The sequence below is a fragment of the Aethalodelphis obliquidens genome, unplaced genomic scaffold, assembly GCF_003676395.1.
Source record: "Aethalodelphis obliquidens isolate GAN/ISIS:26980383/991018 unplaced genomic scaffold, ASM367639v1 scaffold87, whole genome shotgun sequence".
NCBI classification, from domain to species: Eukaryota; Metazoa; Chordata; class Mammalia; order Artiodactyla; family Delphinidae; genus Aethalodelphis; species Aethalodelphis obliquidens.
The window spans coordinates 4,376,436-4,403,726 of record NW_020838031.1 but is presented as its reverse complement, the minus strand read 5'-3'; the positions used below and the strand labels follow the sequence as shown (position 1 = coordinate 4,403,726).

Sequence of the window (27,291 nt, the reverse complement as noted above, 5' to 3'; positions counted from 1 at the left end):
ATTAGTTTGGGTTTTATTGCCTAATGTATTTCTTATAGAGAATACTTCTTTACCCACGTTTTGCTGCAGTTTCCAGTATTTGTCTACCATTATTACATTATTTCACACCCATACTTTTCTCTGTAGTTCTTCGTTTTTGGTAGTTTTTATTGCACACAACACTTGAGAATGTGGACTAATGCCTGTGACGAATGCAGCGTACCATCGAATCTTCATTGCTGGGTTTTGAGTCCCAAACTTAAGAAGAGAACTAGTCAGTTTGCTTAAAATCATATGAATTAAAATGTTCATGCTCAAAACTGTATGTCCTGCTATTAAGTGTCTGTTTATTTCTTATATCTTTCCTTTCATATAAAAACTGAAAAAAGAAATTGTCATATAGTTATGACTAGCAGATCCGTATTTGTGTCTTATTGCTGACTTTGTTTTTTTTTAAACTTCAGTGAAGTACAGTTGATTTACAATGTTAATTTCTTCTGTACAGCAAAGTGACTCAGTTAAACATATATATCTCAGTATATTCTTTTTCTATTCTTTTCCATTATGGTTTATCACAGGATACTGAGTACAGTTCCCTGTGCTCTACAGTAGGACCTTGTTGTTTATCCGTCCTATCTGTAATAGTTTGCATCTGCTAATCCCACACTCCCATTCCTTCCCCCGACCCCCCCTTGTTATTGCCGGCTTTGATTGAGAAACGTATTACTCACAGATGCTTTGGGTTTTCACCATATAGTTAAAATCTTGCCACAGACAACATTACAACAAAATCACCATGTGTGTCAAAATATGGCTCCAATCCCAAACAAAGGCCCGTTTATCATAGCCATGTTCATTACATAAAATTTTATTTCCACACATTGTTGGAACAGTATCTTGGTATTGTTGTAGTTGGGTTTGCCCCATTTTTCTGTAGTGGGGTTAACCCACGATTAGCCAGAGAATGGGACACATAAATACTCTCATCCCTGCAATTTCACTGTGGAAAGTTTGCGTTTCCAGTTTTTCAGAAATAGCTGAAACGCGGTCCCCATCCTCCCTACCTGCCCTTTTCACTGCAGTTTATACATGGGGTTTGGACATAGTTCCATGTTTAGGCGTCTTAGATTTCAAATCAAATTTCCTTAGTTTTATTAGGGTTTACCAGTATCAAACTTCATTGACTTTCCACCCAATAAACTGAGACAGGAAGGTAGACAGATGTACCGTGGTACCACTAATGGGAGTTTCTGTGTTTCTCTGAAACCCAACTCAAATAGGATCGGGAAAGAGAAGGATGGGGAAATTGCTGTAAAATGCAGCTCAACGATGCGTTATTTCCCTGAACAAATGATCTCTGTGAAACACTGAATTATAACGTATGGATGTTTCATCCAATTGCATTGTTACGGTTTGGGATGCTGCCAGTTCTCCTCTCGTCAGGCAGGGTCCCTTTCACCTCCCAGGTGACGTGCGCCACCTGAGAAGCAGGCCCTTCAGTGTCGCACCGTCATGGCTGTGGGATTTCTTAGTTCATCACCACTCTCCCTTGCTGCTCTGTGGGTCTGAGGTTCTGACTGAAACCTGAGTCTCCACCGGGTATTTAGAACAGAACACACACAGCAACTCAAGCCCTGGAGGTGATAGAAGCACAAAGCAAGGAGCCTTGCAGGAAGAGACCCTCTAACAACTGTGCTTGGATCTTGCATGATCATGTGATTTTCCTGGTCCTCTTTTCCCATCTCATTTCCCCTAAGTCCAAGTCTGTCGTTGCAAGCTGAAGGCGGATCTGCTCTCTGCCCACCATCCCCATGTGTCTGCTCAGTCCCAGGCCCGCCTCTTCCTCAAAAGCAGCGCCTTTATTATTTCCACGGGCCTGTGCGGCTCAACCTCCAGCCTCCTCCAGCGGGTAGGGGAGAGGAGGCCGTATCGCCTCCAGGACCTGGGCGGGGTGGGCTGGGCTGAAAGGGGGAGGGAGGTGGGACTGCAGCGGGAACCTCGGCCACCTTTCCCCGCACGCTTACCATCAATTTTGTCTGTTCACTTCCAGCATTTCTATATTGCTTCCCTGCAATCTCCCTCCTTGGGCTCTTCCCGCAGATCAACACTTTCTGCATCTATCTTTTGGAGCAAATTGACATGCTGTTTTTTGGAGGTTCTGGTAAGTCTTGTTCATTCTGTTCGTCCTGTAAAAAAGTCTGAAGTTCAGATAAGGGCTAGGTAGCCTCAGGCATGGAATGAGGTCTGGACAGTTAGGTTGTTCTGAGCCTTTGTAGGACCTCAGCTCTGGTCCGTCAGGTTGATGGTGGGCCCTTCTAGATTCCTTCATCCAAACTGAAAGTGGTCCACCCAGCTTGACACAAGCGGAAAACAGGGAAGCGTAGAATTCCATGAGCTTTGCACTAGGTGTAAGGCTCTTCTAAGTGTTCTTTGGAAAAGCCGTATGTGTGACTGTGTGTGAATGTGGGTGAGTGGAGGTGAGTGTGTGCGCCGTGTGTGTATTTGAGCATGTACACGTCTGAGTTAGTCTGGGAGCGTGTGCGTGTGACATTGTGAGTGTGTGTGGCGTGCGGGCCTGTACAGACAGGCGACCTGTGTCCTTCCATTTGGTGTGTGCTTTAGATTCCAACCAAGGTGGGTAAAGCTTCATCTAATGCTTACTTGGAGACTTTAATCAGATTGCTTACCTTTAAAGGTTACTCTTCTCTAAATGGAGACTAACGTGCTGATCTCATAGTGTTGCTGTAAGGATTCCATGAAATCTGTACATAGAGCGCAAGACCGTAGAGGCCAATTAATTACTGCTGCCACCTCCTTGTACCCACACAGACACACAGATACACACTCACACACACAGGAGTGCTTTCTTGTTCTTTTTATCTGTCTATCTGTCATCCATCTCCCTCTGTCCTTATCTCTGTCTCCATCTCCATGCCCATCTCCGTCTCCATCCCCATCTCCGTCTCCATCCCCATCTCTATCTCCATCCCCATCTCCATCCCCATCTCCATCTCTCTCCTTTCTTCTGTTGAAATTGCCATCCCTGAGCTTTCCGGGGCCAGCAGCTTCCAACTGTAAGCAACAAGGTCTCCCCACCTCCACACTGACTGGTTCACACAGCCTTCCAAGAACGTTATCAAAAGTTCTTTCTATCTGTGGTCCTCCTGAGTTGTTAGGTAACGGTCAGTGTCTTTCTTGTACTAAGAGTCACTCAGGGCTTTTTGACTGCCCCGTAGATTGATTTTTTGCCCCTTTCACAGGCATTTTGCATTTGAAAGCTACAAACTTCATTTCTTCTTCTTTTTTTAAAATTTTTACTGGAGTATAGTTGATTTATGTACAAGCTTCATGTCTTACAACATTTACTGACCGTGAGACTTGCCAGTCTAGAAGGGAACTCTTGACGTTTGTGTTCCAGCTGTTTCGGGGATGCTGTCGGCCGTTTACAGCGTGGCCCGGAGTGCTTCCGCTGCAGCTGTGCTGCACGTGTTCTGCTTCAGCGCCGTGAAGGTAGGTGTGAGGCCCAGGGCCTTCTTCTCACATCCACTGAATTAACTGTATTTTAAGTAAACAAATGTCTCTTCCAATTTCAAGAGAAATGGGATCTGAGCACATTAGCAATAACAGGGCCTGGCGGATGAAGCCTCAGTGGTTTAGAAGATGCGTTAAGATACCCAATTTGCCACGGAGCACAAAGCCCACCTGGTCTGACCCCCTGCCCCCTCCAGGTGTCTGCCTGGCTTGGTCAGTTACTGACACTGGGCGGGGCTTCTGCTTAACATGGTAAAGGGATACAGTTGCATCAAGCTTTATGGACAGAGAACGGGAATGGCTATGACAGTAAAAAAATTTTAGAATCCAGGAAACAGATGGACCATAGATTTATCCAGATGGAGAAAGTTAAAACCCAGGCTGGCAGCAAGGGAAACATACGATGATGAAAAAACAAGATAAACTTTAACTTTAGGAAAACAGCAAGAGGTATCAGAAAAGCAAATGGTACGTGCGTAGCTCAGCTGTGAATATTTTGTATCTATGGCGATCTGAATTAGAGTTATAACTGTAATGGCAGAATGGGGGAGATGAGTGTGTGTGTGTGTGTGTGTGTGCGCGCGCACGCATGTGCCCCTCTTGGGGAGGTCTTTTTTTTTTTTTAACATCTTTATAGGAGTATAATTGCTTTACAATGTTGTGTTAGTTTTTGCTGTATAACAAAGTGAATCAGCCATATGTATACGTATATCCCCATATCCCTTCCCTCTTGCGTCTCCCTCCCACCCTCCCTATCCCACCCCTCTACGTGGTCACAAAGCACCAGCTGATCTCCTGTGCTATGCGGCTGCTTCCCACTAGCTATCTGTTTTACATTTGGTAGTGTATATATGTCCATGCCTCTCTCTCACTTCGTCCCAGCTTACCCTTCCCCCTCCCCATGTCCTCAAGTCCATTCTCTACATCTGTGTCTTTATTCCTGTCCTTCCTCTTGGGGAGGTCTTTTATTTCTTTTTTTAAGGTTTTTAAATTACCATTTATTTCTTAAAAGTTAACATGTGCATAATAGGAAAACAAAGAACACAAGAAGCAAAAAACAAAGTCATCCATCATCAGAAGTCTTGGGGAGGTCTTAATCTTGTCTTCCACATTAGAAAGTCAGCAAATAATATCTGAAGTTGAAAAAAAATCAAGAAATAACAAAACAAGCATGTTATCTGGAAATATGGAAGTAAATAGATGATGAAACAGGTGAAAGTCCCTGCCTTTGGGAAGCAGGAGTTGGAGCAAGGAGATGGATGGTGTGGGCAGGGGACCACTGCTGTTCATCTAGGCATGTAGAACTGCAGAAGGGCTATGAAGTCTGAAATCAATAGCACATATAACGTGTTAAGGGGCATCTTCAATCAGTAAACAGTAATTAATTTATAGTATACATATTTCTTGACTTTATGGACACCCTGCCTTGAATGTGTTATACCACAAGTACCTCTTTGATAGAATAAAAATTAAATGTAAAATAGTAAATAATATATGTTCCAAAGGGTTTTAAATATATATTATATGACATTTATTAATTAACTTTTAAAAGATTAGCTTAAAATCATATTAAACTCATCAGTGTCAGTGGCAGAAAGTTAATTGTTTATTCCCCTTTGTGGAAGAGAGGAATTCAATAACATTATCTTCTGATGTATCACATTTGAATTTCTCTGGGGTAATCAATGGCATAATTCCCTCCCTCACTGCTTCCATCCTTTTCATGTGGCTATTCTTTTCTTACATTAAAAAAAGAGAGGGGAAGGATCTTTTTTCTAGTACACAATGGTAATGTACATGCTTGTGGTGGCTCTGTTTGTTACCACATTTATACTGTCAAGTAGAACAACAATTATATAATTAAGCAGTGTTTCTGGGTTCTTTCTTTTGAACTACATTCCTTTATTCTGTCACAAGACCCCAGGGATTTCATTCAGGAAAACTCCTTAGGTGTTTTCTGAAAACCTCTTTCCACTGCCCTTTGTTAAAGGACACATGACTGCCTATAAAATTCGGGGGCACAAACTTTTCCCTTACAGGACCCTTTATAATTTGCTCTGTTGTGTTCCAGTCTCTTTTTGTTTATATATTTATTTTTTATTAACTGTTTGAAAGTCTGGTTCATTGAGATATAATTTGTATGCTGCAAAATGCAAATTTTTAATATATATAATTTGGTAAGTTTTGATACATGTATAGAGTCATGGAACCAATGCCACAATCAAGTTATAGAATATTACCAACTCAAAGGTCCCATTGTATCCCTTTGTGGTCTGTCTCTTCTCCCTGTGTCAACTTTGACCACCACTTATATGATTTTTATGCTTATAACTTTAAAAAATCAACTTTGTACAGTAAAATGCACTAGTTTTAAATGTACAATTAGACGAGTTTTGATGAATGTGTCACCATCACAGTCATGATGTAGAACAATTCTACCACCACCAAATTTTTCTTCATTCCCCTCCCCAGGCGCAGGTTCCTGCAGCCACTGATCTGCTCTCTGTCATTGTAGTTTGTTTTTTCTAGAACTTCACATAAATGGAATTATGCAATATGTAGCTTTTGAAGTACTTCTTTCAATTAGTGCAATGCTTCTGAGATCCAACAATGTGTCAGTAGTTTTTTTTTTTTTTATTGCTGAGTAGCATTTCTGTGGTTACTTCCAGTTACTGAAAATTATGAATTATATATATGCATATAACTTTATAATAACTGCCAAACTGTTGTCCAAAGTGTCAGTACTGGTTTCCATTCCCCTTATAATCTTTGAGATTTCCAAATTCTTTCTAGCACTTAATGTTGTCAGGTTTTAAAAGTAGTAACCATTCCAGCGTGTGCTAGTATCTAACTGTGGTTTTAATTCGTATTTCTCTAATAACGATTATTGTCGAGTCTGTTTTCATATGCTTGCTTGCCATTTGTGAAAGATCATTGGTGAAAAATCTGTTAAAATCTTTTACTCATTTTAAAATTGCATCGTATGCTCTTATTATTAAGATAGGAGTTTTTTACATATTCTGGATATAAGTTCTCGATCAAATATATATTGCTCATATATTTTTTTCCAGTTCATGGCTTGTATTTCCATTTCATTAACATTATTTTTCAAAGAACAGAAATTTTAAATTATAGTGAAGTTAAATTTATAAGTTATTTATGGTTTGTACTTTTTATGTTCTATCTAAAAATATTTACCTAACGCAAGGTTACAAATATTTTTTCCTAAAAGTTTTGTAGCCGTAGCTCTTACATTTAGATCTGTGATCCGTTTTGAGTTGACTCGTGTGTATGAGATGAGGTAAAGATTGAGATTCACTAGCACAGCTGTTGAAAAGTCTAACCTTTCCCCATTGAATGACCTTGGAAACACTGTAAAAGATCGGTTACTGGCTACTGGTTTATGGTCCAGCAGGTAAGGAGTTGGGGAGTTATTACACCATCCTAAGAATAAGTGAAAAGCTGAACAAACTGAAAAAAACAGAAAGCTCTTCTTAGATCCATCAGAGAAGAGAGGCAGCAGGGCAAATTCCTGCTTCCAAAACTGGAGAGACAGACAGGTGAATACAGAGGGACAGGAACCCAGGAGCAGAAACCTCTATGGGAACCAGTACCAGGGGTAGGAAAACCTGAACAGCGATTGACAAATCGCTGGAGGCTCAGTGTAGACAAGTCTGAGGGTTAATAACTCCAGGTGAATCCAGTCATCAGGGAGCCCCACACTTTTGTGAGTTTCACCCCCACTAGCTCAACCAGGTTGTCAACAGTGAATATTGGAGGAAAACCCCTTCCTGACTTCTGCAGGTAGAGGGGAGAGTAACCATTTTGAAATATACCAGAGCATTCTGTTCTTAACTAAGCCTGCCTCAAGATTTTACTGGAGCCTAAACTATTGGGATTTTTTTCGGAGCCTAACTTACCTGGAGGAGGGGAAATGCCAAAGTCCAGTTTGGCTACAGCCTTCCATGTGAGGGAAGGGAAATACCCAACTCCAGCCTAGTCCTTTCAAGCCATTCTGTTCCACCTAAGGTGAGGGTGGGAGTCAGAACACTTGTGAAGTTCACAGTCCAGAGACACAGGGTCACCAAAAGACAGAGAACTAATCCCAGGACTGTAGAATACCTCTCCCCTCACACGTTAATGCCACATGACTAAAGGTCTGTTTACCGTAGTTCCTTTTACCTGTTACGTCATGTCTGGCTACCAAGGAAAAAATTACAAGGCATACTAAAAAGCAAAAAACACAGTTTGAAGAGAAATAACAAGCATCAGAACCAGACCTAGATATGGCAGGATGTTGGAATTATCAGACTGGGAATTCAAAACAGCTATGATTAGCATGCTAAGGGCTGTAATGGATAAAGTGTTCAGCAGGCAAGAGCAGATGTGCAATGCAAGTAGAGAGGTCGAAATTCCAAGAAAGAATCGAGAAGAAATGCTGGCGATCAAAAACACTCTAACAGAAATGAAGAGTGCCCTCGAAGGGCTTATAAGTAGGCTGTACATGGCTGAGAAAAGAATTTCTGAGCTTAAGGATAGGTCGATAGAAACTTCCAAAATGGAAAATCAGAGAGAAAAACGACTGAAAAAACCCCCAGAATATCCAAGAACTGTGGGACAACTATAAAATGTATAACATGTGTAATGGGAATACCAGAGGAGAAGAAAGAATGGTACAGAATATGACTGAGAATTTCCCCAAATTAATATCAGACACCGAATCACATATCCAGGAATCTCAGAGAACACCAAGCATGATAAATGCCAAAAAACTACACCCATGCATATTATATTCCTGTTGCTAAAAATCAAAGATAAAGAAAAAAATCTTGAAAGATACCAGAGGATAAGAACACCTTGCCTATAGAGGAGGAAGGTAAGAATTGCATCTGACTTCTCCTCAGGAGCTGCTATAGACTGAACTGTGTCTCCCCCAAATTCCTGTTGAAAACCCTAACCTCCAATGTGATGATATTTGGAGATGGGGCCTTTGGGAAATAGGTTTAGATGAGGTCATGAGGGTGGGGTCCTCATGATGGGATTAGTGCCCTTATAAGAAGAGAAGAGACACCAGAAGTCTCTCTGCCATGTGAAGACACAGAGGAAATGCAGCCGTCTGCAAGCCAGGGAACCTTCACTAGCACCTGGCCATGCTGGCAACATAATCTCTGACTTGCAGCCTTCAGAACTGTGCAAAATAAATGTCTGTTGTTTAAGCCGCCTGGTCTATTTATTGTACTTTTTTATGGCAACCTGAACTGAGTAAGACAGAAACAATGCAAGCAAGAGAAGAGTGGAATAAAATAAATTGTTGAAAGTAACACGCACACACACACACACACACACACACACACACACATACACACACACATCTAGAATTCTGTACCTTGCAAAATTATCTTTCAAAAGTGAAAGATAAATGTAGACTTTCTCGGACAAATAAAAATTGAGGAATTTTCTTGTGACTAGACCTGCCTGGGGAGAAAATATTTGCAAAAGACATATCTGATAAAGTACTGTTATCCAAAAAATATACAAAAAACTTTAAAAACTCAACAATAAGAAGAACTTAATTAAAAGTGGACAAAAACCTGAATAGGCACCTCACCAGTGAAGATGTGCAGATGGCAAATAGGCATATGAAAATATGCTCAACATCATATGCCATTAGGGAACTGCAAATTAAAATGACAATAAGATACTAATGCACACCTATTAGAATGGCCAAAGTTCAGAACCCTGACAACAACAAATGCTGACAGGCATGTGGAGCAGCAGGAACTCTCACATTGCTGGTGGGGATGCAAAGTGATACAGCCATTTTGGAAAACAGTTTGACAATTTCTTACAAAGTAAACATACTCTTACCATACAATCCAGCAGTTGTGCTCCTTGACCCTCTTTGAAAACTTAGATTCACACAAAAACCTGCACACAAATGTTTATAGCCGCTTTATTTAATAATTGCCAAAAACTTGAGAACAATCAAGATGTCCTATAGCAGGTGAACAGATAAATAAACTGTGGGGCATTCAGACAATGGAGTACTATTCAACATGCCTCCCTCAGACACACATCCCCAAATAAGGTATCACGCCATGAAAAGACTTGGCGGAGACTCAAATGCATATTTCTAAGTTAAAGAAGCTAATATAAAAAGGCTACATATTGTAAGATTCCAGCTATGTGACATTCTAGAAAAGACAAAACTTTTCTGCATCTACTGAGAAGATCATACCAATCTTTTTTTAGTCTGTTGACAGGGTGAATTACATTGGTTCACTTTTAAGTGTTGAATCAATGTTGCACTTGAAAGATGAACCCCAGCTGGTCATGATGTATTATCTTTTTTATAGATTGCTCAATTTTGTTTACTAATATTTTGTTGAGGAATACTGTGTCTATGATCATGAGGTTTCTAGTTCTCTGGTTTCCTTTTCTAGTAATGCTTTGTCTTATTTTGTTATAAGGTAATGGGCTCATAAAATGTGATGGAAGGTATTTCCTTCTAAATTCTAAAAGAGTTTGTATAAAATCGGTATTATATATTTTATAAGTGTTTGATAGAATTCATAAGTGAAGCCATCTGGGCCTGGAATTTTCTTCAGGGGAAGGTTTTAAACTATGAATTCAATAAATATCAAGTTATTCAGATTATCTAATATTGAAATAGTTATTTCCTTCATGGAATTTGTCTATTTTCCCTACATTTTCTAATTTTTGGCATATATATTATACTTTCAAGGTCCACAGTGTTTGTAGTGATGTCTCCTCTTTGATTGCTAACATTGGTAATTTGTACCCTCTCTTTTTTTTCGTGATCAGTTTGGCTAGGGGCTTATTAATCTTTTTGAACTTTTTATATAATAAGATTTGAGTTTATTTTTATTTCCATTGATTTCTGCTCTTTATTATTTCCTTCTTCTTGCTCACTTTCGTTATAATTAGTTCTTTTTGTCCTGATTTTTTTAAGAAGGAACATACATTATTTTATACTCTCATTAAACAATCAATTATCTTATAAAGGCATTAAAAATATAAGGAGAAAAGTATCTGTTTTATTTACCTCGCCATTAATGTACATTGCTTTGTGTAGACCCATCTTTCCATTTGGTATCATACTCCTGTCTGCAGAACTTTCTTTAACAAAACTTGTCGTGCAGGTCTACTGGTAGTGAATTCTTGCAGCTTTTGCCTGAAAAATTCCTCATTTTTGCCTTCATTTTTGAAGGTATGTTCACTGGTGTAGAATTCTGGGTTGACAGCTTTGTTTTTTCCCTTTCAATACTGTAGATATGTTGGCAGATTTTCCTGGATTGTATAATTTCTGATCAAGATCTGCTGTTATTCTAATATTTGTTCCTCTGTCAGTAATGTACTTTTTGCTTTGGCTACCTTCCAGATTTTCTCTTCATCTTGTGTTTTCAGCAATCTGAAAGTGATGTGACTAAGTGTATGGTGTTTATTTTTATTTTACTTAAGGTTCTCTGAGCTGTCTGTGAACTTTTTTCAATTGATATTTCCAAATCCTCAGCCATTATCTCTTCAAATATGTGTTCTGCCTTGTCCTGTTTTTCTTTTCTACTTGGGCATTCAATTATATGCATATGTTAGACTGTTTTAATAGTGTTCCATGTCTTTCGGATACTATGTTCTTTTTTTTTTTTGCGGTACGCGGGCCTCTCACTGCTGTGGCCTCTCCCGTTGTGGAGCACAGGCTCCGGACACATGGGCTCAGCGGCCATGGCTCACGGGCCCAGCCGCTCCGCGGCATGTGGGATCTTCCCGGACCGGGGCACGAACCCGTGTCCCCTGCATCCGCAGGCGGACTCTCAACCACTGCGCCACCAGGGAAGCCCTCTCCCTCTTATTTTTTGATTAATGATATTATTGATTTTGTTTACATGGTCTGTTTTAAATTTTTTTATAATCTTTTTTTGTTGTGTATGTTTGCCGTTCACGTCTCTCATTCGTGTTTTCATGGTCTACTTCTCTTTATATTGTTCCTTCGTGTTCTCGTATGGTATCTAGAGTTTCTTATTTCAACAAGAACAAGAAGAAAAACAACAACAAATATTTGTTGGGAAATTATGATGTACCAGGAACCTTCCATTTCATAACAACCTACTGAAACTGAATATTGAGTCACAGCTGCCCCAAACACACAGGTCTCATCATACCCTATCATCTCTTCTACCTGACCCATGATTACATGTGTTTATATCAGCTGTCTGTGCAGGTAGACATTTGAATTGTGACCCCTGTCTGGGAGTCAAGCAGAAACTGAGCTGACTTCTGTCAGAAAAATTTAAGGCTCCCTGACCAAATCTTTCTAGAGGTACCTCAGGTTTAAAATACAGAAAGAGAAGAAAGTGAAACAAAGAGTGTTTCAGTAACATACCATCAGTTCAGATATATCTTTCCCCTGGAAAAATATGTTACTCATGGGCTTTTAGGTGGTTCTGTCAGGAATCTTCATCCCAGGGATACGAATGAGATACCTGGGACAGTGCTTGTCTTTACTTCGTCCTCTTTGCTCCAACATCCCGACCCTTGAACTGACCAGATAAAACCTGTTGCCTCCAATACGGCCGAGGGGTCCAAACGCTGCCATCCACAGATGTCTGAGTCCAGGCATGATGTTGTCTGCCAACCCCCTGGCCTGCCTTAACTCCAGCCCTTCCACCTCTGATTTAGTTGATGTCAGCAGGGATTTAGTGAGATCCTGTCCTGCTTACTTCCTCAATGCACTTCTCTCTCTCTCTGAAATAGAGAGTGGGAATTTCAGTCATGTATCAGATGTCAAAATCTTCTTTCAGACTAGTCTCATCTGTAAGATAAGATCCAGCATAAATTCCTCAAAGCCTATGGCTTACGCACAAGTACTTTCTCTAGTTCCCAGTATAGATTGATGTTTTTTTCTTTTTGAATATTTATTGGACATTTAATGGGAGGAGGAAAGCTAGTTCCCTGTGTTCTTTTTTTTTTAAAAAAATTTTATTGGAGTATAGTTATTTACAATGTTGTGTTAGTTTCTGCTGTACAGCAGTGAATCAGTTATACATATACATATATCCACTCTTTTTAAGATGCTTTTCCCATATAGGTCATTACAGAGTACTTAGAAGAATTCCCTGTGCTATATAGTAAGTCCTTATTCATTATCTGTTATATATATAGTAAGTGTTCCCTGTATTCTTCATGCCATTTTGACCAGGACCCAATACTTCATCCTTCTTTGCAACCTTGAGCAGCAAATGGTATCTGATGGAAATATTATTTTCTTTGGTTAATGGAAATGGGAACATGCAAGCTCTCTGTAACTGAAGCAGGAGCTGAACAGTTCATATTCACTGCAACATATATTTCTTTGTCTAGAAAGGACTTTTCCAGGGACTTCCCTGGTGGTACAGTGGTTAAGAATCCGCCTGCCAATGCAGGGGACATAGGTTCGAGCCCTGCTCCGGGAAGATCCCACATGCTGCGGAGCAACTAAGCCCATGCGCCACAACTACTGAGCCCGCGTGCCGCAACTGCTGAAGCCTGCGCACCTAGAGCCCGTGTTCCACAACAAGAGAAGCCACCGCAATGAGAAGCCCACGCACCGCAATGAAGAGTAGCCCCTGCTCGCCGCAACTAGAGAAAGCCCGTGCGCAGCAATGAAGACCCAACGCAGCCAAAAATAAATGAATAAATTAAAAAAGAAATGACTTTGCCAGGTACTACAGTGATATGAGAGTAGAAACAGTCAGTTCTTTCTCAGGAGTTTAACATTCATCAAAGCTGATGACATACTGTGGATGATCAGAAAAGAGAAAACCCATCAGAGGAGGTGGTTGTTTCGTGCAGCCTTCAAACGTTTTGCAGTTGGGCTGAGAACTTTGCCATAGACTATGCAGTCAGGCATGTGAAACAGTTTCGTCAGAGTTAGGAATGAATGATCACGGCAGATGGAGGAGATGGTAAGGATATTAACCTACTGATGGTGAAGGATAGGGATGACTGGATGTGTCAGCAGGATATATTAAAGTTACGGACAATCTTTCATGCGAGGCTAAAAGTGTATGTTTTTGGTCCATTGGGTATGATGTGCGTCACAAGAATACTGGTTGCCTGAAAGGAACTATAGCAAAAAGAGATCATCAGCTCTAAGGTTGTTGAATGCCGTAGACGAGCTGATGGCCTCCGCTGTGATGGAAACAAGGTGTTAAAAAGTTCCCAGTTGACGTCCCAAGTCACTCCATGAGTGGTCAGACCAAAAACGTTGCTTCTGGATTCTCCGTCAGCTGTCTCACCGCTAAATCATAACTGTTTACTCTAAATCTTTGATCTATGATGACCCTTTGTGTCATGCTTCATGCTTTTGAGCAGGTAAGCCTCATTTGATAGTAAAAAATAATTCATTGGTAATAGAATCATGGTTGAATCTATAGAAGACAGAATATTCTTCCATGCTCAGATGCTTTCCACAAAAGAACAACTCATGGGACTTCTTAGATTAATTCCTAAAGGAGAAGGTGTATGCTCTGAAAAACCCATTTCTTATAACAAGTGTTTTTTTTGCCACGCTGCGCGGCTTGCAGGATCTTAGTTCCCCCACCAGGGATCGAACCTGGGGCACCCCCCTCAGTGAAAGCACCAAGTCCTAACCACTGGACCACCAGGGAGTTCCGTTGACAAGTGTTGAAGGCTCATTATCAAAAGTAATGTACGCTTCTGGGGTTGTTAAATGACTTTTTCTTGCAAAATTCTTAGAGGGTTTTGGAAGCTGTTGAAGAATCTGGTACTCAAGAAGTTTTTTGGGTTTTTACCTAGCTGTGGGACAGATGCTGTCATTCCCTTACCTCCCCAAGTCCGACTCCCTCCTCATAGCAGACGTTGCTAATTGATCACAGCATTTCTTCTCACTGAGGTCAGCAGGGCTCCGCGGTGCCCAGACAGTAGTACAGGCAGCCAGTACGAACTGATCAGAGCTGGTCCAAGAGATAAGATCTATTTACTCTCCTGGGCTGAGACTTCTGTTTCTGTTTTTCTTTCTGTTTGTGGCCTGCCACCGGCGTAAGTCACTGTTGGATCAAAGTTAATAGATTCCACTTTGAAAGCACGCTGCCAACTTTGTGATGGGACTGAACACTTCAGAGGCTCTGGGGTTTACTTATGTGTTGAAACAGGCTTTTTACCAGGTGAAACGGGGGTACTTTGAAAGATTTATTTAATCTCAAAGAGGTACTGACTTCCTTGCTCAGCACAGAACAAGCATCACTTGTGGTAAATAGTTGGATCTGTTGTTAGAGAATCTTAACGTTCTATCTATATTTTGAAACACCTTTTAGTTAAAAATAGAGCAGTGTGCATTCCTCCCTTCTCATTTGTAAGTCCTGAGTTTTCTAAAGGTCTCAGATAGACTCTCCCCTTTAAAAAGCAGCGCCTATTAAATGCTGTGCATTGCATGAATGTGTTTAACAAATTGGCAAGGGCATCCTTAGGAAAAAAAAGAAGCTCACCCACCTTCAACTCAACATACTTATCCAGAGCTGTGATTCCACTTCTTGTTTAACGACGCTTTTGTTTATGACTTTTATGCTTACACTTTTCGCTCCTAGAATTGACTTTTTTTCCCCTTTTATCTCTGCTGTGCCGTGATGGATTGATGGGCCCTTGTGAACCATTTCAGCGTGTCAGCTACCTTCCCGGAGATGCGTTCCTCTATCTGGGTCTTGATATGTATTTACATCCTTGATTTTTATTATTCTCACTTGATAGAAGCAGATTGAAGGAATGGCATTTAATTCTGCTCTCTGGAATATTAATTAGGGGAAGAAATTTTATTCCTCTTTTAATTTCATATTCTTTTTGACACATCCAAGATGGTAGCAAGTAACATGTAAACGGACTCCCTCATTGGCTTAACTACTTAACTACTACATCACTGTCAAGTGACGCACAGAAACAACCGGAATATTTGCTCCCTAGAGAGATGGCTCAGTAATTAATTAGCTGGGCTTTCTGTATGTCTGGATAAACCATGATTTCTATTGCTTATTATCCCTTATAAAGAGATTCTATTTTATTGATGGCAAGGGCGTCCAGGGGTTGAGGTAAATTATTATAATTTAATGTTTCCCAAGCATCGTTAACAACTGCTGTGGGAGAGTTTTCCCCATATCCTTTCAGGTACTACAGGGTTGCAGCTAAAACAATGGCATTTCCCATGGATTCAGGTCTTAAAATCTAATATAAATATAAAACAAACTCATAGTTCTAGAATAGTTTTAGTTCTGAAATAGACCTTACATATCCCCTGTCCCAAACCCTTCATTTTATTAGTTAAAATGAGGAAATGGAGGTCCAGAGAGCGATTAAGTGACTTAACATCACACATCGCGGATCCCAGATCTTGTATCTTTTCAAAAATCTGACTTCTGTGCCATCCTCCCTAGCACATTCGAAGTCTAAATATATTTTTCTAGGCAAAAGAACCGTCCGCAGGCATATAGGATACCTTGCAGATCGATGGTACTTTAATTTTCGGAATAATTTCCCAAGTGTTTTCTCATTTGCCCTTTATTATGGCTCCATGTCATACATAAGGAAGATCATAGCTTTTCTACAATCCAGTGGTGAATGTGAGCACAGAGTGCTGACGTTATCTGCCTAAGGGCACGTGGCTAATTCACGCTGTTTTATTTTTTCAATTGTAAAATGGATTAGTAATACCTACTTCATATGAATGTTGTCAGAGGTGAATGAAATTAAATTGATAATATATATAAAGTGTCTATAGCTCAGGGGTTTTCATTAAATGGTGTGGTGCGCAAGGTTCTGAGATTGCCCCAAGACTCCAGCGCCCTGTGTAATTTCTGCCCCTTGAGCGTGGGCAGGACCCGTTGAGTATGATAGGGTGTCCCTCTTGTAATTAGGTTACATCATCTGGCAAAGGTGGAAGGATTTTGATGTGTAATTAAGGTACCTAGTCAGTTAGCTTTAAGTCAGTCAAAAGGGAGATTATCTGGATGGGTCTGACCGAATCAGACAAGCCCTTTAAAAGAAGGACTAGAGGTCAGAGACAGAAGAAACAGCAGACACCGTCCCCGTGGCCTCGAAGAAGTAAACAGCTGTGCTGCAAATAGCCTATGCAGAGGACCCCACGTCATAAGGATGGCCTCTCAGATCTGGAGCAGATCCCAGCAAAGCCAGCAAGAAAGTTCAGTCCTATAGCTGCAAGAAACTGAATTCCGCCAGCCAGAAGTGAGGTTGGAAGAGGACTCAAGGCTCAGGTAAGACTGCAGCCCTGGGCAACACTGTGAATTCAGCCTGCTGCGACCCCGAGCAGAGGAGGCGGTCACGCCCAGGTGGCTGAGGCAGGACACCGTGAGATCATACTTTGTGTTGTTTAAGCCACTGTTTGTGGGGATTTGTTACACTGCAGTAGAAAACAAATACAAGTGGAAATTATTATTAGCATTCTTAGTTGATGGTGATGATGTTGATGAACATAATGGTGGTGATGCTAATAGTAATACGCCTGCAAACGAAATCCAAGTTTTAATTCACTTTTATTACACTAGACTCCAGATTATATTTTATGGCTAGAACCGTGTCACTTCTAGCTGCAAGGGGATGGGAATTACAAGTCTTTCAGCTGCCTGAACAGCTAGTAAGGAAGCGATGACTGGTGGGGAGGAAGGGCAGATGGACGCTAGATGGGCGGTGAGTACTTTCTGTCACATTCCCTTCCTAGAAAGTTAAACGCGTGTCATTGATCTCCAAGCCCAGTTAACACCGGATTGTCGGGATCCTCAAGCTGGAGTTGGATGCCTCTGACAGTGGCACTGGACACTGATTTGGGGGAAAAACAGGAAGAAGAATGAGACCTCAGTTGTTCAAAATGGACTTGCAATTGCTGAGTAAAGTAAGATCTGGAGTCAGGTTTGGGTAGGAAGCAGAGAGTTTGAAAGGGTCCAATCCAAGAAATGTAGTGAAATCAGTATTGGTAGGATTCAGTGGCTGTCCAGTTTGGAGTGGGGAAGTTGGGTGGACAAGAGAATTCCAGTACGAGCAGCGGTGGCCCCAGTACAGATGGAGGAATATGCTTGTGCTGTAGCCATGCCAGCAGAAGTCTACCTTCCTTCCAAAGTCCGTGGGCAATATTGTCCTTTTGGTGTTCATGTCAATACTTGTTTATCCTGAATATAATCTGTTCTGTGGGAAATAGATACTCCCACGATAACTAGTACAGAAAAGGCCTCTGTTTCCTCATGTTTAAAATGAGCGATCCCTGCCTTTAAGGTTTGCTATAATCTGAATGTGGCAGTGCATGTAAAGTGGCCAGTGAAGCCGGTGCTCGCTACGTCGGTGCTATTACTGTTGTTGCTCTTTGTGTGTACTTTTCTTCACCCCCAGTTTCATCGTGAACTCGTGAAGGTCATGACTGTGGTTTATATATGCTTCTTTTCATATTCTGCTAAAAGTCTGGTGTCACATAATAGATGCTCTATATACTTTGGATTGAGTAAATGCAGATAACTGAGAAGAAGGCTATGAGAAGGAAAGTAAATGTCAGTATTTTCCAAAAAGTTCGTGTGTGTGTGTGTGTGTGTGTGGTGTGTGTGCGCACGCGTATTTATCTATATGTATCTATGTTGGATGGTGTCTATCACGTAGGTTTGGATGGTGCCTGTCAGTCTTTCTTGCTAGTGAATGAGCTGATTTCCCCCTGATACCTATTCCAAAAAGTAAAACAGTCTTCTTTTAATCTAGCATTTTAGTTATTTTATTTTACTTTATTTCACTGGCCGCACCCTACGGCACGAGGGGTCTTAGTTCCCCGACCAGGAATCGAACCCCTGCCCCCTGTAGTGGAAGCGTGGCGTCCTAACCACTGGACCACCAGGGAATTCCTAGTAAAATAGTCTTGAATCATAAGCATATGCTGCTTTTTCACCAAAGTGAAAGAAGAGTATGAGGTGAGGAAAACCTACTTGTAGTAGACAGTGAAGTCTTATTCATCATATCTGTTACCCTGATCATTCGTTTATTTACTGAACATGTATTGACTGACTGCTGTGAATCAGGCTCAGTGATAGGCCATGGGGCTGCCCCTCTGGGTGTCTAGGGTCTACCAGGAGTGTCAACTGGGGCTGCTACGGGCTGAGCACTGGACGCCGGGGAGCCCCGAGGGTGCCCAGTGCATGTTTGCAAGTGCCGGCCGGCCGCATGGTGCCCCGTGGCCGTGAACTATGAACAGAGTGCGGAGTACAGGACTGGGAGACACATCTGATCTTGCTGAGTTCTGGAGCTTCAAGGGCACAGATCTCCTTTCACTTAAGTATAAGATTCATGTCCAAATAGTCCTAGAAGTAGGACTTACATCAGAGAGAAAGTGATATGATCTAGAGCTTATTTTAGGATGTATGGAAGCCTGGGTTCAGAAATGCCTGGATATTCAATGGGCTCAGAAAAATCCATGGCTCTTCCCTTAAAAGAAAGTGTGTGAATCTGATATGAAGGGCATAGCAAAGTGAGAACTTGGTCCATTGGCGTTCCCTTTATAACCAAACCCTCAATTAGTTTGCCCTGTAAATTCCATCATAGAGATGTCTAAACTTTCGCAGGAAAAAAATGCTGAAACTAGGATTCTCTTCAGAAAGTACTTTTATACAAAGCTGAACTTCCCTGTGTATTTTCATCAAAAGAATTCCCAAATGCATATGAAATCTACCACAGAATTGTAGGACTATTAGACAGTTTTATTTCTACCTCATAAAAATATTTCAAAACCTGGGGGAGTTTTATGAGGCCAGCACTCATCTATCCATATCATTCCCAGCTCAGGGACCATGAGACACCTCTCAGAGCAATTAGGGATGTCAATTTTAAGCAAACTGTCACATGGTCTACACTTCATTATCAGTGGGTGATAGATTGTTTAAAACCTTATCTCTCTCCAAAAATAAAATATGTATTTGTGTGCATATGTGTCTGAGTAAATAAATTATATGTATATAATAAAATTCAAGACTAATGTCAATACATGGATGTTTAAAATATGAAAGTTCTTTTAAAAAATCCACTAGAAATGTCAGTCAGTACTTCCTCTCTTCCTTTCTGCTTCTCTCTGCAGAAATGAGACTCACCACTGAACTAAACCTTTCAGATAGACACCCAGTGCATTTGATCATTTTGTTTCAAAATCTCTCTTTCTTCATGCTTAACTATTTCCCGTTCTTTTATCTATATATCTATATGCTTAACAGTGGTACCTTTAGAATTGCACCCAGCCGTACCCATCCTGAAGCTTATCCAGACCATGCTTGAATGCAGGGTCCTGCAGCATCGAAGCATTTTACCCTTGCATGACTTGGAATATGGTCTTCCCAGGTTCATTCCCAATCACTTTTACAATCCAGCTCCTTACTCAGTCCTTCATGGAGCTTCCTCTGAGCTCCTCTCAGATGACTTCTTCCTCTGGGCTATCACCCTACCATGTGTTACAACAAACCCCAACACAGGCAGTTAACTGAAAAGATGTCCAGCACTATTGAATGGGGGATGATACATGAAAGAAACAGCCTGGAAAGCTGGAAACTTCTAATTTATAGTGATCCCAAGCCTTTTTATTTATTATTTATTTATTTATTTTGGCTGTGTTGGGTCTTTGTGGCTGCGTGAGGGCTTTCACTAGTTGCGGCGAGCAGGGGCTACTCTTCATTGTCGTGCACGGGTTTCTCATTGCAGTGGCTTCTCTTGTTGCGGAGCATGGGCTCTAGGTGCACGAGCTTCAGTAGTTGCAGCACACTTAGTAGTTGGGGCACATGGGTTCAGTAGTTGTGGCTCACAGGCTCTAGAGTTCAGGCTCAGTAGTTGCAGTGCACAAGCTTAGTTGCTCTGCAGCATGTGGGATCTTCCTGGACTAGGGATTGAACCCGTGTCCCCTGCATTGGCAGGCGGATTCTTAACCACTGTGCCAAGCCTTTTAAGTGGAAAGTCATGAGATGTCCACATACTGTGCACAGTGAGCTGTACAAGTATTTAGGGTGGTGTAAGATACAGTGCACTGAACCAGGGCTTGGTCGGTCTTGCCACCTTTGGTAAGTCTTTTCCATTCTCCCTGTCTTCTTACTTGACCAATAATTTGGTCCAGGGGTGAGGTTGGCTCAGTTATGAGATCTCTTCCAAATCTAAAATAATCTTTCCTGAAGATAGCATGGTTTTGCAAACTTTGGCATTCTAAACACGAAAAAATAACTCATGTATCTATCCAAATAGTCCTTCCTATCCTTGCTTCCCTGAGAAATTTGCCTCCTATTTTATATATTATGTAACTGTATCTATTGAAAAAATGAACAAGTTAAGAACTTGGAGCTTGAGGGGATTTCCAGTAGTAAGCCTAAGAAGATCCTGGTGGTCTGCCTTTTTACAATCTGCCCAAGCTCAGGTGAGCCCCGGTTCTTTCTAAGAAAGAGTTGTGTGAAGATCTGAGGTTGAGGGAGAAAACACACAAAGCCACACCTGGAATATGGATTCCTCGCGATCCTTCACCCCATGCTTCTTCTTGGAAGAAGAAGTACGCCATTCTGGCGTCACCTCACTTTTACATTGTTGAAGAAAATATTCATTCCTTCTGTCCTGTCCCTGCGGCCACAGTGCTGTTCATTCATGTCTAACAATTTATCTTGAAGCTACTGGTTATGCTCAAAGAAATCACATGTATGGAAGGATGAATGTAGACCTTTACTAATACAGGACAGACACCAGAAGGAATGCAACAGATTAAAATAACAAATGAGAACTACCCCAATAAGGTCTGTCAGTTCAGACTGTGCACCTTGACATAATAATATCATATCTTGGCAAGGTCAGATTTGCATTTTGTAGAAGACTTCCTGTTTTCTTATTTTCTGTCTGTAGTACACAAACAGAAGGATATAAGGGATCTACAGAAATCATTGTTTTTCTCTTGGACTCTCAGAGAAGGACCATCCTAAAGGCCAATTCTAATTCTTTTCAGGAAATGTGATTTTGTTGCAGTCCTCAGTCCTCTTATGTATCTGCTCTGGTCTGAATGTTTGTGTTCCCCTAAATTCATATGTTGAAATCCTAACTCCAAAGATGATGGCATTAAGAGGTGGGGCCTTTGGAAGGTGATTGGGTCATGAGGATGACACCCTTGTGATTGGTATTAGTGCCCTTCTGAAACAGGCCAGAAAAACGCCCTCGCCCCTTCCATTATATGAAGATATGCCAGCTGTGAACCAGAAGGTGGATTCTCGCCAGACACCAAATTTGCTGGCACCTTATCTTGGTCTTCCCAGCCTCCAGAGCTGTGAGCAGTACATTTCTGCTGTTTATGATATCATATGTCTATGATATTTGTTATAGCAGCCTGAATCTACTGAGACAGTATCTTAGTAAAGCATATAGTCATAGCAAACATTTATTGAGCATTTTAGACTGGCTACTAAGTATTTTACACACAATATTTCATATAATATTTACACCAACCCTAAGCGGTATTATCTAAGATAAGGAAACTGAGGCTTAAAAGCTTGCGCAGTATCTTTGTGCTAATAATTAGCAGAGTTGGGATTGAAGCTGGCAGTCCTAGCCAGAGCCCATGCTTTTAACTACTGCTCTGCACTGGGAAAGACCAACCTTCTGTGTCCTGAGATACCTAAATGAAATGATCCGTGCGGTTCCCTTCTTAGGTCTGCATCGTAGAGTAAGGCAGTGATGGGTGCTCATATCCAGAGCATCAGCTCCATACATATTCAGTAAGGGCCTTTCAGGGCCTGGACCCTGCACAGGGTGCTCAGAATACACTGGGGTGAAACAGACGAGTCCCTGCTGTCAACGGGCTTGACCAGTGGAAGGATCATGGGTTAATCACACAATCTTCATACAGATCTGTAGTCACAAGCAGAGATAAATGCTGGGAAGTAGAAGGGGGACAACGTCCCTCTCCTCTAACCCCAATGGGAAAATATCTGTTTCCCATTAGATATTTTTACCTCCTCTTCCCTTTTCTACCAACTGCTATTTTAGTAGGTAAAGAGGGAGGATCCCTCAGTACTAGGAGGGGAAGCTGCCCTTTCACGTTTGTACTGCAGGGATTTAATTAAGTAGAGAATAAATGAGAGAAGAATTAGATAAGGGGTATTGGGTGAATCAAAGTAGGTAAACTTAATTATTTAAATATATTTAGTTTGGCTTTAATTTATTCTCTGCAAAGACCATCCATCATGGGCGCTCTTTCTTTTCCAATTAATAAAAAACGAACATCGACATACTGCTTTGCAGTGTGCAAGGCCGTTTCAAATCTCATCAAGGCATTGCAGCAATATTTCAAGAAGAGTGTCATTGTCACCTGTTTTACAGAAGCAGAAGCTGAGCCAATGCGAAGTTAAGTCCCTTCCACAGAATCATTCATTCCAGGAAGTGATGAGCCTGGAATTCACTTCCGCCGATGCGTATTCCCCTGACTTTTCCTTTGTTCCGTGCAGGGACCATTATTTCCATGGTCATGGTTACTAAATCCTTCTCAGAGTGATTTTTTTCTAGTGTTTGCATTTTTTTATGGGCTGCATGTGAAAGGAAGCCCTCCGTCTTCACAAAATTGTGTATAAAACATGCAGCAGAGGCAAACGCAGAGGAAACAGTGGGAGGAAATAGCAGTTAGCAGGTTTTTCTCTTTCGGAAAACTTTTTGGCTGTGTTTTTGTAACAGCCAAGTATGAAATAAAAGGGGGGAAGCTGCAGGTGGGCGTCCGGGGCAGGGAGAGGAGGAACAGACGTGAGGATGGCTGGGGTCAGCTCCATCCACCCACGGCACCCCAGAGCCCAGCTTGGCCCTCGAGAAGCCCCTGCAGGGGAAGGACTGTGTTCTCCACGTTTCTTCTGTGCGGGGCTCCACTTAAACGCCAATCCCTGGACTCACTGGAGCCTCTGCTTCTTGCCTGGTGAGCACCCAGCAGCAGGCACCTCACCGTCCATCGCCTGTCACACTTTATTACAGTTACTTATGTTCTTCCCTCCCCAGACACCTGTGCTGTCCTCCTCCGAGGTGTGCTGCTTGGTGCCTGACACATAGCAAGGGGCCAATAAATGTTTCATGAATGAACTTTCAAGCAACAATAAAATTCCCAAGTTCCAGAATAAATTGTCTGTTACTGGGGGTGCTGTTTGAATGAAAAAAATTAGTTTTCAGGTCATGAGATACCTTCCCTCTAATAGTCTAATCATTTCTGTGACATTTCACTGCCTGATACACATTTGCTCTAAGCTACTTAATGTCTTCAGCTCTTTTCTTGCTGAAACATTTTTTTCCGCACAGGTCATAGAAGACGGACTGGTGTAATCATGAAAACTGAAACCTTATTCTCTCAAGGACAGGTTGATGTGCTAACATTGGTGCCAAGTACAGGGAAGAGATGCAAACTGCCCCTCTGCAGGGAATCCAGAGGGGGCAAGTCCTACCCATGCCCATAACAGGAGTGAAATATCTTAAATGCTGAAGAAAACATGTTTAACGATGGTTCTGATGCAAGGGGAGAGCTTTTATCTGCCTGGGAAATGAGGGAGACAGCACCAGGCAGGTGGGACTTCTTATACTGGGCACTGAAGCATGGGTAGGAGTTCACCAGGCAGAGGAGAGTGGACTAGGGTCAGAGTGGAAGAGCTCTCTGGGCAGATGCAGCTTTGTGTGCGAAGGCAGGGGGGCCAGGAAGCAACACATCTTTATGGTTTTGCTGCAGTGCTTCTACTAAATGTGCAGAAGGAGGCTGAAAAGTTGAACTAGGGCTGGATCCTAATTGGCTTAGCTAGCTTCCTGTGGAGCAGATTTTTTCGGTAGGCAATGAGGAATCACTGAAAAATACTGAGTGAAGGGCAGTCATGATTGATTTGCCTTTTATGGGAAGAGGACCACTCTTTTGTATTGTGGAGGGTGAATTGTGGAGTCGGTGGAGTGGGGAGGGATATGGAGATTGCAAGATCTTCCCACTATGAAGCTATTAACAGTAGCCCCGGAACAAGGCAGTGGATGCCTGACCCAGTACGATGCAATGAAAGGAAGGGCAAATTGGAGATGCATTGAAAGATGTATCAGTAACACATTAGGACCAGCTGACTGTGGGGATGATGGACAGGGAACAGCCCAGGACAGTCTGGCTCAGAGCCCTGGGTACCAGTCACCAAGAAGGGGCTGTGTTGAACCGTCTCATACCAAAAGCTTAAAAAAATGGCCCAGCATACAGAAAAGTACCCTTGCAGCAACCCCTGCCTATGTATTATTTTCCCTTTCTAAAGAAGAGGAAACTAACACGATGCTCAGAGATGTTAAGTAACTTAGCCAAGGCCACACAGCTCATCCCTGGCAGGACCAGGATTCAAATCCAGGTCTGCCCAGCTTGAAGCCCATGCTGTGAGGAGGTGCTGTACCCGCGGGGGAGGGGCTGCCCCACGTGACAGATGCACTGGCTGGTGAGGAGCCTCTTGCAAGGCTGGTGGGCACCGAAGGAGAGAAGAGAGCACCATGGCTTTCCAGGGTAACGGGGGGCGGGGAGGGGGCCTTTGCATTTAATTTTTTAGATTTTATTTATTTATCGATTTATTTTTTTTGTGGTACGTGGGCCTCTCACTGCTGTGGCCTCTCCCGTTGCAGAGCACAGGCTCCGGATGCGCAGGCTCAGCGGCCATGGCTCATGGTCCAGCCGCTCCGCGGCATGTGGGATCTTCCCGGACCGGGGCACGAACCCATGTCCCCTGCATCGGTAGGCGGACTCTCAACCACTGCGCCACCAGGGGAGCCCTGTCTACTACCTTTTGAATAAATAAACATTAAATAAACATTAAGAAATACAGTTTTTATGTGATTATTATTATATTTAATTCAAAAGAGGCAACACATGTTTAATGCTACATCTTATAAAAATCCTAAACTGAATTTCAGAAAAGGTGATGTGAATGTGTTTTCATAAATATGCACCATTTGTTTCAAATGTGCCCCCGCCCCCCATAGCCAGTCCCTTGTCAAAATCCATGCTTGTACATTCACAGGCTAGGTGTCTGGGGAGCCGTCAGGTGCTTGGATGCCCGTTGGCAGGAGTGATCACAGGACACTGCGTCCACCGGCTGGACCTCAGGGACACCTGCTAAGCGTTTTCTGCACCCAGGCGTGGAGTGACTTGGCTCTCTGATCTTTTGCTCAGGAACCCTGGAGCACGCAGCACATCCCAGCACTGTTCTCTGCCTTCTGTGGCCTCCTGGTTGCGCTTTCCTACCATCTGAGCAGACAGAGCAGCGACCCCTCTGTGCTCCTGTGAGTAACGCAGACACACACACCACACACCGACACACACACCACACACAGACACAGACACAGACACCACACACACAACACACACACAGACACACCACACAGACACAGAGACACACACCACACACAGACACACACACCACACACAGACACACACAGACACAGACACACACACCACACACACACACAGACACAGAGACACAGACACCACACACCACACACAGACACACACACAGACACCACACACACACACACACACAGACACCACACAGACACACACACACACCACACACACAGAGGCACACAGAGACACACAGAGACACACACAGAGACACACACACCACACACACAGACACAGACACACAGACACAGACACACACAGACACATACACACCACACACACACCACACAGACACACACACACACCACACACACAGAGACACAGACACACACAGACACACGCACAGACACACACGCACACCACACACACACACACACACACACACACAGCCGTCCCCTGGTCCTGCAGCCTTGCTCTCTCATCCAGAGCTCATGGTGCTTGGACTCTTTCCCGTTAAACCAGCTGGGTCCTGGGCGATGGTGGGAGAAATGCAGGACCGACCGGAAATGAATGAAAATCAGGGATCAAGTTCTTGGGCACATATAACCTTTGCTCTGGTGCTTTTGGAGTGAAATTCGCAAGGCCAGGAACAGATGGCCTCTTGCACCCGAGCCCTGCCTTTGACTTTCCCTCGGTGAGTCATACGAGAAGCACCAACCTTCGCAAGTACCCTCTCTGGGTCCACAAAGTGGCATCGCTGCCTTTATGCCAGGCAGCTGCCCTGGGGAGACTAGACTGGCATCTCTGAAAGGAAAAGTTTTGTTCTGTTGTGTTTTGCTCTTAGTGTGGCAGTGCCCTCTGGATTTAAAGTGAAGTGTGTGCCAGAGTTTTAAAAGGCATTTAATACTAACGCTTAGTCCCTTGAGAATATACTTTCCAGTCTTCCCTTTATCTGTTATCTTTCAAGTTTTTGATAACTATGCACTTTGGAACTGAAAACCCTTTATGTGTTGCCATAGTTTCAGGGACCAGTCAGTCAATCCAGTTAGTCAGTCAATCATCTCATGTAACTTCGCCACACTTAACGGGAGATATTGACTTAAGTTAACCATAACTGTTTGGGGGGCCGAAAAATTATAATTTTAGGCCGTCAGGTACAGCAAGATGAAAGGCGTGGAAAATGGGGAAAGGTTAAATGTTGATAGCACAAATTTTCTTATCAAATATTGTTCTGTATTTTGGTCTGACCGAAATAGAGGATCTCCATGAGCTTAGCTAGCAGTTGGCAGTCGGGGGTACCGATACCTCCTGTGGTCCTCAACAGCTTCGCAGTAAGTCCCCTACACAGGAACCTTCAAGTTGCGAACTTTCAAAGATGCAAACGTGTGTTCGCATTTCCAATCACG

At 42.4% G+C, this 27,291-nt stretch overlaps 1 protein-coding gene across 1 annotated transcript in view; it reads left to right on the top strand.

The window, feature by feature from the left end:
• Window positions 1–27,291, top strand: part of PCNX2 (pecanex 2) — a 273,090-nt gene that overhangs the window by 81,342 nt on the left and 164,457 nt on the right. The window contains exons 14-16 of the mRNA XM_027094137.1: window positions 2,030–2,140; window positions 3,398–3,489; window positions 25,718–25,827. Of these exons, the coding sequence (XP_026949938.1) occupies window positions 2,030–2,140; window positions 3,398–3,489; window positions 25,718–25,827 (313 nt within the window). The remainder of the gene's footprint in view (window positions 1–2,029; window positions 2,141–3,397; window positions 3,490–25,717; window positions 25,828–27,291) is intronic.